Below are 15,142 nucleotides of genomic sequence, written 5' to 3' on the forward strand. Positions count from 1 at the left end.
GCATATCACACTAAGAAAGCACAGTAAAATTGCTGTAGTTTACAGTTGTTTGAAATAATTCCTTTCTGTATGTTACCACCATTGTATTGTATGGCTAGGTTCATTTATCACATTTTGCCTTCAATTTTCTTTCTTTCTTTTTTTTTTTTTTTTTTGAGACAGGGTCTCGCTCTGTCACCGAGGCTGGAGTGCAGTGGCCGGATCTCAGCTCACTGCAAGCTCCGCCTCCCGGGTTCACGCCATTCTCCGGCCTCAGCCTCCCGAGTAGCTGGGACTACAGGCGCCCGCCACCTCGCCCGGCTAGTTTTTTGTATTTTTTAGTAGAGACGGGGTTTCACCGGGTTCGCCAGGATGGTCTCGATCTCCTGACCTTGTGATCCGCCCGTCTCGGCCTCCCAAAGTGCTGGGATTACAGGCTTGAGCCACCGCGCCCGGCCTTTGCCTTCAATTTTCTAGAAATTTAAAACTTCATTTGATAATTATGTAAATATTTTCATGGTTCTAAAGCCAAATCTATACAGCAAATGATATTAGACAAGTGTCTCTCTTAGCCCTGTCCCCTGTACATCATTCCTTCTCCCTTGCTGTAGGTAACAACTGTAAAACATGTTATTTGCCTATACACATTGCTGTTATTGTGCACTGACAAATTTGTTAAGAGGGTTAATCTCGTGTTAAGTGTCCTTACCACAAAATAAGGGGGAAGCACGAGGAAACTTCTTGAAGTGATGGATATATTTACTATGTTTTACCTCAATTGTGGTGATGGTATCACAGGTGTATGCGTGTCTGCTCTCATCAAATTGTATACATTATTATTATTTTTTGAGGCAGAGTCTCACTCGTCACCTAGGCTGGAGTGCAGTGGTGTGATTTCGGCTCACTGCAAACTCTGCTTCCCAGGTTCAAGTGATTCTAGTTCCTCAGTCTCCCAAGTAGCTGGATTACAGGCACCTGCTACCATGAGTGGCTAATTTTTGAATTTTTAGTAAAGACAGAGTTTCACCATGTTGGCCATGCTGGTCTCGAACTTCTGACCTCAAGTGATCTGCCCACCTCGGCCTCCCAAAGTGCTGGGATTACAGGTGTGAGCCACTGCGCCCAGCCAACTTACATACATTAAATGAGCAGATTCTTACAGCTGCACAGTATTCCACTATCTGGATGTACCATGGTTTATACAAACGATCCCCCATGGATGGAGATCACATTTTCTTGGAATGGAGTCACTACTTTGAGTTATATGATTAAACCGTTCCGGATGGCTGCTTCTCATCTCTCAGGTTACCTTGCCATCTTGCAGTCTGCTCTCAGCAGCTGTCTTCTGTGCTAGGGGCTGGCTCTATTTGTTGCCACCTGGCTAATATCTCAGATAAGGTACTAACTAGAGTTTTAATTCCGGTGTCGCCTCAAAAGCAGTGTTGGGGGGGGGGAGGAAGTTCCTGTTTAATGAGTACTGAGTGTGAGTTTGGGAAGACGAATATCTGGAGACGGAGGGTGGTGATGGTTGCACAACAATGAGAATCTACTTGATGCCAATGAAACTTACACTTAAAAATGGTTAAACTGATACATTTTATGTATATTTTACCTCAATTAAAAGAAAGAGTAAGTAGGACCTATGGGAAAACCACCCCCATTTACCGAAGACTAGCAATACAAATTCCCAAGAAAATGCTCCGCCAGTGTTTGTACATAACGAAGGGAAGATTTAATTGATGTGAATGTTTCCCCGCAGGATGTTCCCAACTTAGAGATGGCTCCCCTCTCCACTCCTGTCATCAGCAAGGGCTGGCTGCCTTCCAGACTTACCTTTATCTGATATGGGCTCTTTCTAGACTTCTATTTATCTTACTACATGGTGACTTGAGTTTTATGGTTTCTAGATGAGGCGTTTATGACTAGACAGTCCAGCTCAGCACCAGGCTCTTCTCCCATACCTGCTGATGTTTGCCTTCAGGTTTATTAGCCTGGGCTGGGATGTCAGCAACATGGAACAAACGTATGCTGGGTGAGCCCCAGTGGCGTCATGAGTGCATAAGTGGGCTGTCGATTCGGGTGGGTCGTGGCGACCCTTCGCCCCCTCTTCATCTCTTCCCAAGACCTCTTGCCTTACCATTGGTAGGTAGCAAATGTTTCAGATGTCACAAGACCCTTGGCTTCTGGGTGCTCAAGGGGTGCACAGCACCCCACGTTTTCTTTCCTTAACTGGTCACATAAAAAGACAGCCTTTACAGCCCTTCAAGGCAAAACCCCAGCTATTTTATTTTGTTCAGTATTTTATGTAGTTCCATCAATGGAACCATATGGGGCTGAGTGACAAGGGGCTGACCTACCTGCTGGGGCCACCAGGCACACCAGAAACTGGAACAGCACCTGCAACTGGAGCCATCATGTGACCCGGTTCAGGGATCTTGACCATGTGGGGCACAGAGGGTGCGCCTGGCTGCCTATGCATTATCCCAGCGTTCTCATCTCGGAAGCCAGTAAGGGAGGGGATAAAGATGGACATCTTGCTACAGCCGAAGGGGAAAAAGGAAGAGGTAGCAAGGTATCCACATGAACTTGGGAGTAACTGGTATGATTTAGATCCTGACCACGGTCCAACAAAGCATTCAGCCAGGTCCTCTGAAGACGTGACCCCTGCTTGGGAAATCCGTATCATGGAAACTTCCACAAAAGCAGAGAAACGGGTATCATGCTTCCCCATGCACCCAACTTCAGCCTCAACAATGACTAGCATTCTGTCAGTCCTGTGGTCTCTACCCACTCTTTTTTTCCCCGCTCAAGTATATTAAAGACAATTTCAGACCCCGTGTGATTTCACCCTCGAGGATTTTGGTATCCTGTTCCCTTAGGACTGCTGAACAATAAACACCCAGCAGCCACTCCCAAATAGTCAGCAATGTCTTTTTAATACAGATGTGGTACAGAATGTTTAATTACAGCAGGGCAGTGATTCCAGTTAAATAAAATTAAAAACCTTTATTTTCCCAAATATAAAATTACTAAATTAATGTCTTAACAGAAAATATAACATGGTGACAGCTTTAAATTACACCACCATTCACCACAGGATTTATGATTTACCAATTACATACTCCACCGTTTTGGCAAAAGGATGAAATTCTTAAAACCGTTTATAAACCTAATATAGTAAAGACTGTATACATCTCCATATTGCACATTTTTATGTACAAGAATAAAACATTAAAGTGTATTGCATATACTGGAACAGCACAGATTTATCACAATTAAACTTAATGCAGAAGCTCATGTATTAAAAATGTAGAAATGTAATACATATATGTACAGAGTGGCAGGACTGTATTAACAATGATATGTACATAACAATATACTGTACTACTTTGTACTTTTCAGCATAGTTGTGTTTATTAATATAGGCCTTTGGTTCTAAACTGCTTGACTAGTTTTAAGCTCACATAATTCCTTAAGCCTTCATATTTTTTTAAATGCAAGGAAATGAGTATAAAAGCACTAAATCTCCTGGTTCACTGATACAAAAATTACAATGGTCAGTTCCCTTAGGTCATCAAAAACTAGTCACAAAAATAGTTCTTGTATTCAACCTGAATGTGCCACAGGAAAAAAAAAATATTTTCAAGATTTTCCAGCTTAGCCTCGAGGCAAAAGGTCCCCCAGGCATCAATGTCAGTGCGGCCCTCCCTGCCATGTAGATCCCAGAACCTTTTTTTCTGTAGGCCATTTATTCTAACACTATTCTGCAAGGAAGAATAAAATCTAAGTCCAGCTCAGGAGTGTCTACCACACCTTTGTTAAGACACAATGAAAACTTTGAATATTGCCAGTGAGATTTAAAAAAATATGTGCACCTTCTTACAACTCCTATAGAAAATCTGTTAAGAAATAACATAGTTCTTTATTTCCTTTCTCTCCCCTTCCCCTTGGTTCTCCCTGTGCTCGGTCTCCCCAGTGATTGGCTTTGGAAAGCATCCTGAGTTTGCAAATGACAAAGCAAGTCCCCACAATCGGGCCATGAGGTGTAATCACACGACCGAAGACGAGCTGGTCATCCCATGAACCATTGTGCTTGTTGGCGTCCCACTGATGGCATTGAAGATGTGAAGGGAATTCGGTAAGACACTCGTCTTCTCCTCCAGGGGGCAGATCTCCAGGACAGAAACACAATGTTACTGAGTGCAACACAATGTTGCCATGTGTGACACAGTGTTACCATATGCAATGCAATGTTGCCATGTGTGACACAATGTTACCAAGTATAACACAATGTTACAGAGTTTAAGGCAATGTTGCCATGTGCAACACAATGTTACTGAGTGTAAGGATGCAGCAGATATTTCTCAAAGTGTTGCACCCCACATCACACACACAAGTCTACACTCACTCCATCACGTGAGTGATGAGTGCCCGAAAAGCCTGGCTGGTGGTTTACAGAGGGAGACTTGCAGCTTATCTAGTGAATGCCTGTTCTTGGGTGAGATTATTAGAAGAAAGTCAAGAACAGCACATTATGTTTCCTTTACAAAGCTAGCGAATGGACAGCCTTGTAGGCTCACCAGATCATAAGGCAACGTGAGGTCTACCTACATGTGCTTGACTGGGACACAACCTAGCCTTGACCTTGAAAAAGCCTTTAAAAATAAATCTGGAGCATTTGTGTTTCTCTCCTGCCTCCTTTTCTCAGGGTCTTACAGATTTTGTCTTGGGAGAGGGTGGCTACTCCTCTGACCCTGAACAAGTATTTTTCCATGCCCAGTGGTGCCTGGAAGGATCTGAGTGTAGGTCTTGACCTCCAGCAGAGGCTCCTCTGGAAACACCAAAGCAGGTCTACCCCCACCACAGCCCTTCAAGGGGTTCAAAGGGGCTCAGTCTTCACAGCTGTTGGCATAATGGAAAGTTCAAGGTGCAGTTGACAGCAAGTGCATTAAATATCCCCAATGTCAGCACCCACTGACCAAACTCTCCATTCTATAGGAATCTGGAGGCTCCACAGAAAAGATCTCAAGTTTTCTCCAAAAATTGGTTCCCATGAGTCCCTCCTGTTCTGCTTAATTATTCAGACATTCCTTCCTCTAATTGTTTCCATTTTTTCTTTCTTTTTTTTTTTTTTTTTTGAGATAGAGTCTCGTTCTGTTGCCCAGGCTGGAGGGCAGCAGCATAATCTTGGCACACTGCAGCCTCCACCTCCTGGGTTCCAGCAATTCTCCTGCCTCAGCCTCCCGAGTAGCTGAGACTAGGGTGTGCACCACTACGCCCAGCTAATTTTTATATTTTTTAGTAAAGATGGTGTTTCACCATGTTGGCCAGGCTGGTCTCGAACTCCTGACCTCAGATGATCCACCTGCCTTGGCCTCCCAAAGTGCTGGGATTACAGGAGTGAGCCACCACGTCCGGCCTCTACTTTTTAACATGTCCAGAAGAGGGTGCTTTCCTCTGCCCATGTACTGTCATTATGCCAATGTCTGCAGCTGCTCAAACTCAAAAAAAAGTAACAGCTTTTTCTGAGTCAGATTATCAGAAAAATAAAATTTTAAAATGACATTACCATCCCAGCTGAACATGTTAGCATGGAGGAGAAAAAAAGCAAGTGAGTTAAAGCTCACACACTGACGTTCGTTTCCTGCAATGAAAATGTCCTAACTAAACTGTCAGGGGATAAGATAACTCCACAAATGGCCCTGGCTTCCACTGTGCCAGACTGAAGGACGGTAATGGAGGGGCCAGACAGAGCAGTTCTGTGTTATCAAGGTGCTAACGTCAATTATAGATAAAGGACAGTGACTGAGACAGACCCCTCACAAAAAAAAAAAAGAAAAAAAACAAACAAAAAAACAATGTGGATGCTGCTCTAGGCATTCCCTGGGTACGGGTCACCATCTCCTCTGTGACAGCTGAGCCCACACACAGAATCCTACTGAAGAAACCCACAGGAAGGAGATAACAGCAAAATAATCAAGGAAGATGCCCGTAGTGACAAGGAACTTAAAGGAAGAATTCACAATGCTAAGGCCCGCTGTACATCATCAAAAATGGAATCGGTCTGTATTTTTAAATGGCAAAAACATTGAATGCAACAGATAATTCCTTAAACCAGGTTGGCAAGTCCTGCTTTTTTCAAGGGATTAAAGGAATACAGTTGTCAGAAGAGTATGGATATTTTCGTGTGAGTTTTTCCTTTTCTTTTTGGCTAGATGGGGTGGGGAGAGAGAAAGCTTAGGAAACACGGCCACCTCTTAGAGCCACGAGGAGGCAGGCCTGCTCTCCCCTGCTTGCCGTGGATAACAGCGTATGGGCAATCTGTTCGCTGTTCCCAAATGACCTGGTGCTAGAGCATGGCAGGAGTGTGGTATGCCACATTCTCCTTCAGATGCCACGGTTCTGGAAGGATATCAGGTGGCCTAGGTCACGATAGGGTGTACCTCACACCCCTAACCAAGAACTCCAAGTTGTTGGAGCCAGCGCGGCCCTTACCTGCTCATGCATGATTTCAGAAAGCTCCTTCGCCATTTCCCTGTAGTTGGCTTTCATTTCTTCCTGATACTCGAGCTGGTCTTCTTTAATCAGACGTTCGTTTACCGCTAAGGCTTGCCCGCAAGCTTCCACAAATTGCCTGGAATGGTACAGGTGGGAGAAACAAAGGCACGCAGAGGATAAGGCATGAGTCCGACCAGCAGCATCTCCCTCCCGAAGGAGCGCAGAAATGCTCAATACTCGAAGAGAAAAAGATGCTTTCAGTGTGCTTTACCTGAAAACTTCCTTAAGCAGCTTCACTTTATTGTCGGGATATCGCTTTGTGTTTGTGTCATCTAAGAAAGCTCGCGCATAGGCCAGGGGGCCAGCATTGACCTAGACAAAGAGCAAAGGTTTTCAGTTGCATTAGGAGGAAGATTACCACGATAATCTGCTCAGTTTCAGTGTGCAGGCACTAAAAAGCCTGTCGGCGTGAGCTACTCACAATCCCTGCCTTCCAGGAACTTAAGCCCAAAAAGAAACCATGAAGCTCACTCTGTTGCACACCGCTTGATTCCATGATCTCAGCCATCTTCGGGGCACTTGTGGTGATGGTTTATTTTATGTAGGAAGAAACCAATGCTTGGAAAACTTAGGGGCCTGTTCAAGTTTCAACAGCCAATAAGCAAAACATCAGAGATCACAGCCCAGGTCTTCCAAATCCAGGTCAAGGATTCTTACTTCCAAGGTGTTTAGTCACGGGGATTTGTGCCGCACTACACTGAACTAACAGGCCAATCTGGTGAATTCAGTGAAAAACTGAAAAATACAGTAACTGTTCATTTCATTGGATTGTTTTAGACAGCCACGGGCAAACTGATGTGCTATGCTTGGATGAAGTGAGCATTTGCGGTGTGCTGGAGAGCCAGATGTTAGGAGCAGACAGCAGGCGTGAGTGAAGCAGAACCCTGCATCATCCTTCCAAGCAGCTAAGAAGAGTCTGCGGGGCCGGGCGCGGTGGCTCAAGCCTATAATCCCAGCACTTTGGGAGGCCGAGACGGGCGGATCACGAGGTCAGGAGATCGAGACCATCCTGGCTAACACAGTGAAACCCCGTCTCTACTAAAAATACAAAAAATTAGCCGGGCGTGGTGGCGGCGCCTGTAGTCCCAGCTACTCGGGAGGCTGAGGCAGGAGAATGGTGGGAACCCGGGAGGCAGAGCTTGCAGTGAGCCAAGATCACGCCACTGCATTCCAGCCTGGGCAACAGAGCGAGACTCCGCCTCAAAAAAAAAAAAAAAAATAAGAAGAGTCTGCGGATTTTGGATAAGTAAGGAAAGGTAAGAATGTGGTGAGAAAGAAGGTTGGACACACTGAGATGGGAAGAAGAATGTTCCAGGCATCTGAGACAGCCTGGGAAAGAACGTGACTATGTGGTCACTGCATGATATTTCCCGGAAGGTCTGGTGAGCTTAGCAAGGAATTAGGGGAGCTGTCAGTGTGTGGTTCTGACCCATGGTAGGCAGGACTTGTCTAGCAATGGCAGGAAAACTGAGCCACAGGAACTCACAGCAGACGTGGGGAGACAGGAGGGTTCCAGCCACAGTGGTCAGAGGGGGGCCTCGGAGCCAGGAGCAATGGGTGAACAGCCCAAGATGCGTGAGGGTGGAACTCAGCACCAGGCTGGTGTGTGGGGGGAACCGTATTAATCACCTGAAGATGACCCAAATGACTGATCATCTAAAATGATACAAGACGGTCCATATTTGAAGAAGATAGAAAGAGGAAGGCTGATGAGTCTCCATAAGGTCTGATAACAAGATCTTGGAGTGAAATACCAAGAAGCTCCACAGACGGCTCTGCCCAGTAAAGCTGCAGCGCCAGTGAGCTGCTTGATGAAACAATTACAGAGATACGCAAATAAAACGATAAAGTTAATTTCCTCTGGCTGCAACTTTGTTGTTACTTTGGTAGTATACTAAAGTATACTCATATACTTTATGAGTATAAACTTAATCTTCTCATTTCAACACGGAATTTCTTGCTTTTTAAGATGATTGGGAATTTAAAACGCTAAGGTTACCATCAAATTAGCAGGGCATATTTTGCCTTTTAGAAAGCTCAATGGTCCAGCCCTACCCTGGACTGGTGCCACAGCCGTCTGGTGGCCTTTCCATAGGGACTGGATGTTCCCAGATAATGTCGATTGAGTGGTTTTGTTTTTAGCGACAGAAAACTGTGGCCTCTGGACCTGTTACGTAATCACTCACATTGCTGGAATACTTATGTTCACTTGCTAACTTATTTGGTGCATATGTCTTTGAGAGTATCAGGAAAGAGATTAAAAACATCTGTAAATGCTTTTGTGGTGAATGACACAAAGATGTCTATTGAATTGTATAGGCAACAACTCATGGTTCTTTAGTGTGGATCTGATGGGAAGTTGACAAAATACAATTTCAGAAAATGAACCAAAAAAACCAAAACCTATGTATTATAATCTACATGTAACTTTCATAAACATACCCTTCTTGAAAGATAAAATAATAGGATATACAAATAAATATATACACACACACACATATATATACATATGAACAAACATGTGCTTCAACTATATACACTTAAAAATACCAAGAAAGTAAAGAGTCACACTTGTTACTGGAGGGAAGTGATTTAACATTTACCAATTAACTAGGAAACCATGTAAGAAAGATAACTTTTTAAAAACCTCTTATTAAAGTATAATATACGAACGGAAAAGTGCATATATCACAAGTATATAGCTTGATGAATTTTCACAAGCTGAACATATATGTTAGTATCTAGATCAAAGATGATCTTTTCAATAAATTGTGTAAATCACTTGGAAGGTCATATGGAAAAAATATATCCTGACCTTCACACTATAACATATACAAAAATCAGTTCCGGATGGACTGCAGACCTAATGCGGATGCTGAGCAAAGGAGGAAAACCGAGGAGAATATCTGTGAAATCTTGGAGTAGACACAGATTTCTTAAAGAGAACGTAAAAATGCTACCAATAAAGAAAAAATTGATTGACTGGGCTATATTAAAATAGTGAATTCATTAATCAAAAGATACCATTAAGAGAGTAAAACTTAAGGTACTTTTTTGGATACGATTTTCACAGAAAACAGAAAACAACAGTTTTATAGGAAAACCTACTGCTCTCCACACTTCTTTGTATTTGGAAGAGTCTTGATGCTTCTAATCAGGCACCCAGAATTCCCCAAATACTGACAAATCAGGGTAGTGTATGGAGATCTGGCGCTTGTCCCCACAGTCAGTCAGTCAGTCCTCATGGGGCGGGGGGTGGGGATCATGAGGTTTCCTCCCCTTCTGATATCAGGAGAAATGTCACAGACGTTGGGGGAAGGGAGCAGGGATCACTTGGTAAACTGAGGCTCTCAAGTAGACCTTGTTGGTGGAAATGACTCGCAAGTCACCCATGGGCAAGGGCTTCCCCTGCCGCCCTCCGGCCTGCTGTGCCTGGCTCACCTGAACACTCACGCTGCCCTGGAGCTTGAGCTGCAGTTTGATCATGTCCACCTCGGCCGAGGAGCACAGCTGCCGGAGCTCTGCCACCTTCTTACTCATCTCGTCAATGGCCACCTCGATGGGGTTCAGGTCAGTGTGGTGCTGGTACATGACAGGGATGCGCTTCTTCACATAAGGAAAGCAGTGTATGGCTGCAGAGGGTGAACCCCAGAATTACTCCACGGCTTGCATGAGCTTTAGTGTTACTGAGGTGATTATTATCAGAAATGATTATTACAGATGTCATTATTCCTCACATTTTAAAACAAGAAACTCAAAGCTTGCCAAAGACACATACTAGTAATTGGTAGAGCTAGAATATTGTCTTCCTTTACAATCGTGTATCTCATAAAGTCAAGAGAGTTGGGCCCTTGTTATCTTTTTAATGTGACAAGCGTGTCTTTAAATAAATCAGGTTATCATTCTCCACTCAATTTTCTCACTCCAAATGCCCTACCTTCCTTGGAAGCTCTGAGGTCTGAATGAGTTAGTGGATATACGACGACTTTCACAACATAAAAAAGACTAAACAATTTTGAGATACTACATAACAGATTAAGTCCAGGAAATAGTTCCATAAAAATATCCTTGAGAAAATTCATTTTTGTCCATAGAATAACTTTGAACCACATGCTAAATTTGCACAAATCTGAGAAATGAGTAGAATATAAGAAACAATAATATATTCCTAGGGTGGGCACGGTGCTCACTCCTGTAATCCTAGCACTTTGGGAGGCCGAGGCTGGTAGATCACATGAGCCCAGGAGTTCGAGACCAGCCTGGGCAACATGGCAAAAAAATTTTTACAAAATTACAAAAATTCGCTGGGTATGGTGGTGTATGCCTGTAGTCCCAGCTACTGGGGAAACTGATGTGGCTGGCTTAAGCCCGCGAGGTCAAGGCTGCAGTGAGCTGTGATTGTGCCACTGTACTCCAGCCTGGGCTACAGAGTGAGACCCTCTCTCAAAAAAGAAAACAAAAACCATCCCCCAAAACCCAAACCAAAAAAACACAAAGAATAGACTCCTAAGCAAAGGATTTCATGAACCAGAAATTCACAAACTTTTGGAGCTGTCGTGCGAATAAAGGTATTTTGAAACTTACAGCAATGAATAAGAAATAAAAATAAAAGTATTTACTTTTTCTTATATATTTTTAAACCAAAATAACTGATTAACATTGTTTTCCTTTATCATAATGAGATACCTAAACATGAACACAAAGGAGTTAATTTAAAAATGAACAGAAAAGCAGCAGGTTCTGATTTGCTGTTTCACATTTCTTACTGCTCTGTATAATATAGAAATATCTATAATATTCTCACTTGACATATATTTACTAATAGATAGTAGATATGTACTTAAAAGCTTATTTTCTTTTTGAACAAGCAAATGTCAGATGGGAGTGGTCCTGGTCTCTAGTTAGCAAGTGGCTAGGGAAGAGTTTAATTGGGAAGGACTCATCACAGGACGGGAAACAGGGCCAGCCCCTGGGAAACATAGGGCTCCGATGGGCCGTCCAACATCCAGACAAAGGTGCAAAACATGACCGCCCTGAGGCAGCCTCATTTGTCACATACTTACAGGCCTGCTGCCTTTTCACAATGTTTTATCAGTGAAAGGTGAAGGATTCCTGACTTGGTTTCACAGATTTTAAGTGGTAGCGCTGGGGATCCATAAAGCTCCCTGGTAGGATGGCGAGGACTCAGCCTCGCTGCTCCCTAGCCAGGGAGGGAGCGCTGGCAGAGGCCTGCTTGTATTTGGACAGAGGGCTGTGCTTCAGGGGAGGAGTGGGGCTGCCTTCCTGTTTCTGAGGAAGGAGGTCAACTCTAGGTTCCCAGTCTCCTTTTGCTTTCTCTGGAATACAGATCACGTTCCACCAGAAGTATATTTACTCATCTGGGTACTGTTTATCGTCTGTCTCCTCTGGCTAGAATGCCAGCTGCACAGGCCCACAGATGTGTTTCATTAGCGTGCCAATGGGCACAGTGTCAGTGTGCAATACATTTTGTTGAATGAATGAATGCATTACTGCTCAAATGACTGCATGAGAGTCCAACCTGGCTCTGGAAGGTGGACAATTAGGTGATCGATTGAGCCAGCCCTTTAGAAAGGAGGACAGGGCAGGTCCAGTGATGAGTATGGTGACTGCTGGTTTGTGTGTCTTGAATAGAAGGTGGAGGGCCGGAGGCTAACCCAGGTTTGGAAGACTCTGGAATAGTGACTGGGAAGAAACTCCTTGGCAGAAGTTCCATGAAAGAAGGCAGGGAGGCATCTCCCCGCCCCCCTTCTTTGGGACAGGCTCAGAAATTTCCACTGAAGGAGGCTGGAGGGTGACCATGAGGTTTTTCAAATGATCGCACAGTTACAGTCAGCTGACTGTGAACTACCCAGGAAGGTGAGCCTTTTCCTGGTGCAGAGGGCAGGGAAGGCCTGGGCTCCCTTTGACCTTTGGAAGGCCAAAGGTTAGGTACAAAGCAATGCAATGGAAGAGGAACCTGAGGGGTTGATAACTTGAGGGAAAAGCCTCAGGTCCAGCCTTCAGAATGCCCTGGTGTGTGTATCTAGCTCAACAGATGAAATCTAGCAAAAAGTGAAGAACTTTCTTTCCTCTGCTGCTTACTGTTTACAAAGTTATGACAATATAATGAGAGTCCTAACTGCATTTTGCAGATGAGGAAACTAAGGCACAGAGAGGAAGCGTGACCTGCCCAAGGTCACACAGTGAGGCTGTGACCCAGGCCTACAGGACCCCCAGGACAGCATCGCCGCTGTGTAGGCTGTCTCAACCCACAGCTGTGGACGGCAATCCCTAAGCCAACAACACAGGTGTCTGTCCCGCCTCTCTCTGCAGCGCACTCTCTGTCCCCTTGTTCCTGCAGATACAGAGCATTGCTCATGTGCTTTATCTAATCTAAAGTAGTCCCTAACAAAACGATGGAGAAATGTGCCCTGGGAAAACAGCCTATCGTCATGAACATTTATGAATCAGTACACTGCCTTAACAATAACCAACCCAAAACTCCTGACCCTGACTCAGCAGTGAACTAGGTTTATTACAGGCAGCAGTTCTCTAATCTGAGCGTGCACCAGGATCACCGGGAGGGCTTGCTGAACACAAAGAGCTGGCCCTGCCCCCAGAGTTTCTGATCCAGCAGTTTCGGAGGTGGGGACCTGGAACTTCCATCTCTAACAAGTTCCCTGGGGGTGCTGATGCTGCTGGTCCTGGACCAACCTTTGGTAACCACTGACTTAGCGGGTCAGAAGGGAAGTCATCACAGCTGAGCCATAAACACTGTAAGCTGGTGATTCCCATAAAGTGATTCCATCTCGAAGAGCAGTTATCTTGCTTAATGAGAATTTGCTACTAATGTGTGCATTAAAAAAATAATTATTTGGGGTGGGGTGATGTTTGTGAGGATAATATCATTTGTGCTTTACATATGCTATCTTCTTAAAAGCAGGAGTAGGGACACTTTAAGAACACAGTTTTGTTTGTTTTGTTTTAACTTTTATCTCATTTCCCTCCTAGGGAGTGTGAAAAGCTCCCTGCAATACGTTGTCCTGGGCTAATTCGTAAAAACCTGTATTTTTTTTTTGATAACAGCTTTACTGAGATATAAACCCCACGCCATCCAATCTGTCTTTTTAAAGCATACACTTTGCGGGTGAGAGCTGATAAGCCCCTGGGCGCGGCATGTCCACAGCTCCTTCCGCTCATCATGATAGTGCATATTATTGCCCAGACGGAAACTCAACAACCCCAACTTCCGGGAAGCAGGCCCTTTCCTGGTCTGACTTAACTAGGGCCACTCTTCGGAAGACGTGTGGTGAAAACTGGCACACCTGGCATTCTGAACGGCCCTCCCACTGATATTGCTTGGTCAAGGAAGCATTTTATGTTAGGTTACCCCAGTGATGTCGCTGACCCTAACGAGGCATGGATGGGTCAAGCTCTCCCCCAGAAGGTAAAAATCACCCGAGGATGACTGGACACTTGCCAGGGGCTGGGAAATGATGCAAAACACATTTCCCAGAGTAGGCTGTCACTGGCTCAACAGTGCCAAAGGGATCAGTGAGAACTGCCTAAGCTGAAATTGTGGACAGCCACTGAATGCAGTGAGCTTCCTGGCGGAGGAGGCATTCAAGTGGCAGCTGGCCAGCCCCCAGGGGCAATGATGTGGGGCGATCCGAGCTCACATCTCGTTTACTCACAGCCTGAGACTGCTGAGCAGGTCCATGCTAGAACCTGAGACAGGTGTGTGAGATGGGTCCCTCCAGGACTGGGTGTGGCTGCTGGACCTGGAGTCCATAAGTCACCTTAGACTGTGTGCAAAAGCATCTGGGCACATAAGGCCTGCCATTTTCATCAGACTCTCAGAAGAGTAAGTGACCTTCGATTGGATATGAACTTCTGGTCTTGTGGAAGAAGGAAGTGTCAACAGAAAAACATCGCAAGTATTCAAAAGGAAGCACTAGATAAATGGGAAACTGAAATGGGTGTGGTGGTGGCTAACTGAGCTCGAAAGGCCCTTCCAGTCCTGAAGCTTCTGAATCCCTCTGGACAGCTCTTCAGCGAGGCGTCCAGGCTGGTGTCCATGAGGCTTCTGGGGCCCATACCTGTCAGGATGGTGCGCCGTTTGCACTGCTCTTCCACCCCGCCCTGCCTCTTCCCGGTCTGCGTAAACGGCATCTCAAACATGAAGCGGCGGATGTTGTGGGATCTCTCAAACTCTGTTTTCCTTTCTTGCAACTCTTTTTCGTCAAAGAAGGGGATGACGTGAGTCACCTGGATGTAGGCATACTTGGAATCCAGATCCTTAGGGTTGACCTTTAATTGAAACAGCACAATGGAAGATTGGTACTCCGTGAAGGAACTGCTCAGTCCTTACCTACGTGGCATTTTCCAACGTTTTATTAGTAAATATAACGGAGAAAAGAGTACAACAAACATCCACATATCCACCACTTGGATCAACAACTGCTAGCAGTTTGCTCTATTTGTCTCAAATATACATACACATACACCTATGTACGCGCACACACACACACCTATGTACGTGCGCACACACACACATACACCTATGTACGCGCACACACACACACATACTTTTCTTTCCAGTGGA

General features: G+C 44.8%; 1 protein-coding gene across 7 annotated transcripts in view; it reads right to left on the bottom strand.

Moving 5' to 3' along the window:
- Positions 1-2,894: 2,894 nt before the first annotated feature.
- DOCK9 (dedicator of cytokinesis 9) overlaps positions 2,895-15,142 on the bottom strand; it is a 299,448-nt gene continuing 287,200 nt past the window's right edge. For 4 of the 7 annotated variants that reach the window (XM_025364042.1, XM_025364037.1, XM_025364038.1 and 1 more), the window contains 5 exons: positions 14,637-14,847; positions 9,979-10,169; positions 6,749-6,849; positions 6,475-6,613; positions 3,300-4,151 (listed from right to left, as the gene is read on the bottom strand). In XM_025364042.1, the coding sequence (XP_025219827.1) occupies positions 4,029-4,151; positions 6,475-6,613; positions 6,749-6,849; positions 9,979-10,169; positions 14,637-14,847 (765 nt within the window). In that variant the 3' untranslated portion in view covers positions 3,300-4,028. Of the gene's footprint in view, positions 4,152-5,548; positions 5,557-6,474; positions 6,614-6,748; positions 6,850-9,978; positions 10,170-14,636; positions 14,848-15,142 lie in introns of all 7 variants that reach the window. The other 3 variants (XM_025364043.1, XM_025364040.1, XM_025364041.1) reach the window with 1 other exon arrangement.

This window comes from Theropithecus gelada, chromosome 17 (genome assembly GCF_003255815.1).
Source record: "Theropithecus gelada isolate Dixy chromosome 17, Tgel_1.0, whole genome shotgun sequence".
In the NCBI taxonomy this organism is placed as follows: domain Eukaryota; kingdom Metazoa; phylum Chordata; class Mammalia; order Primates; family Cercopithecidae; genus Theropithecus; species Theropithecus gelada.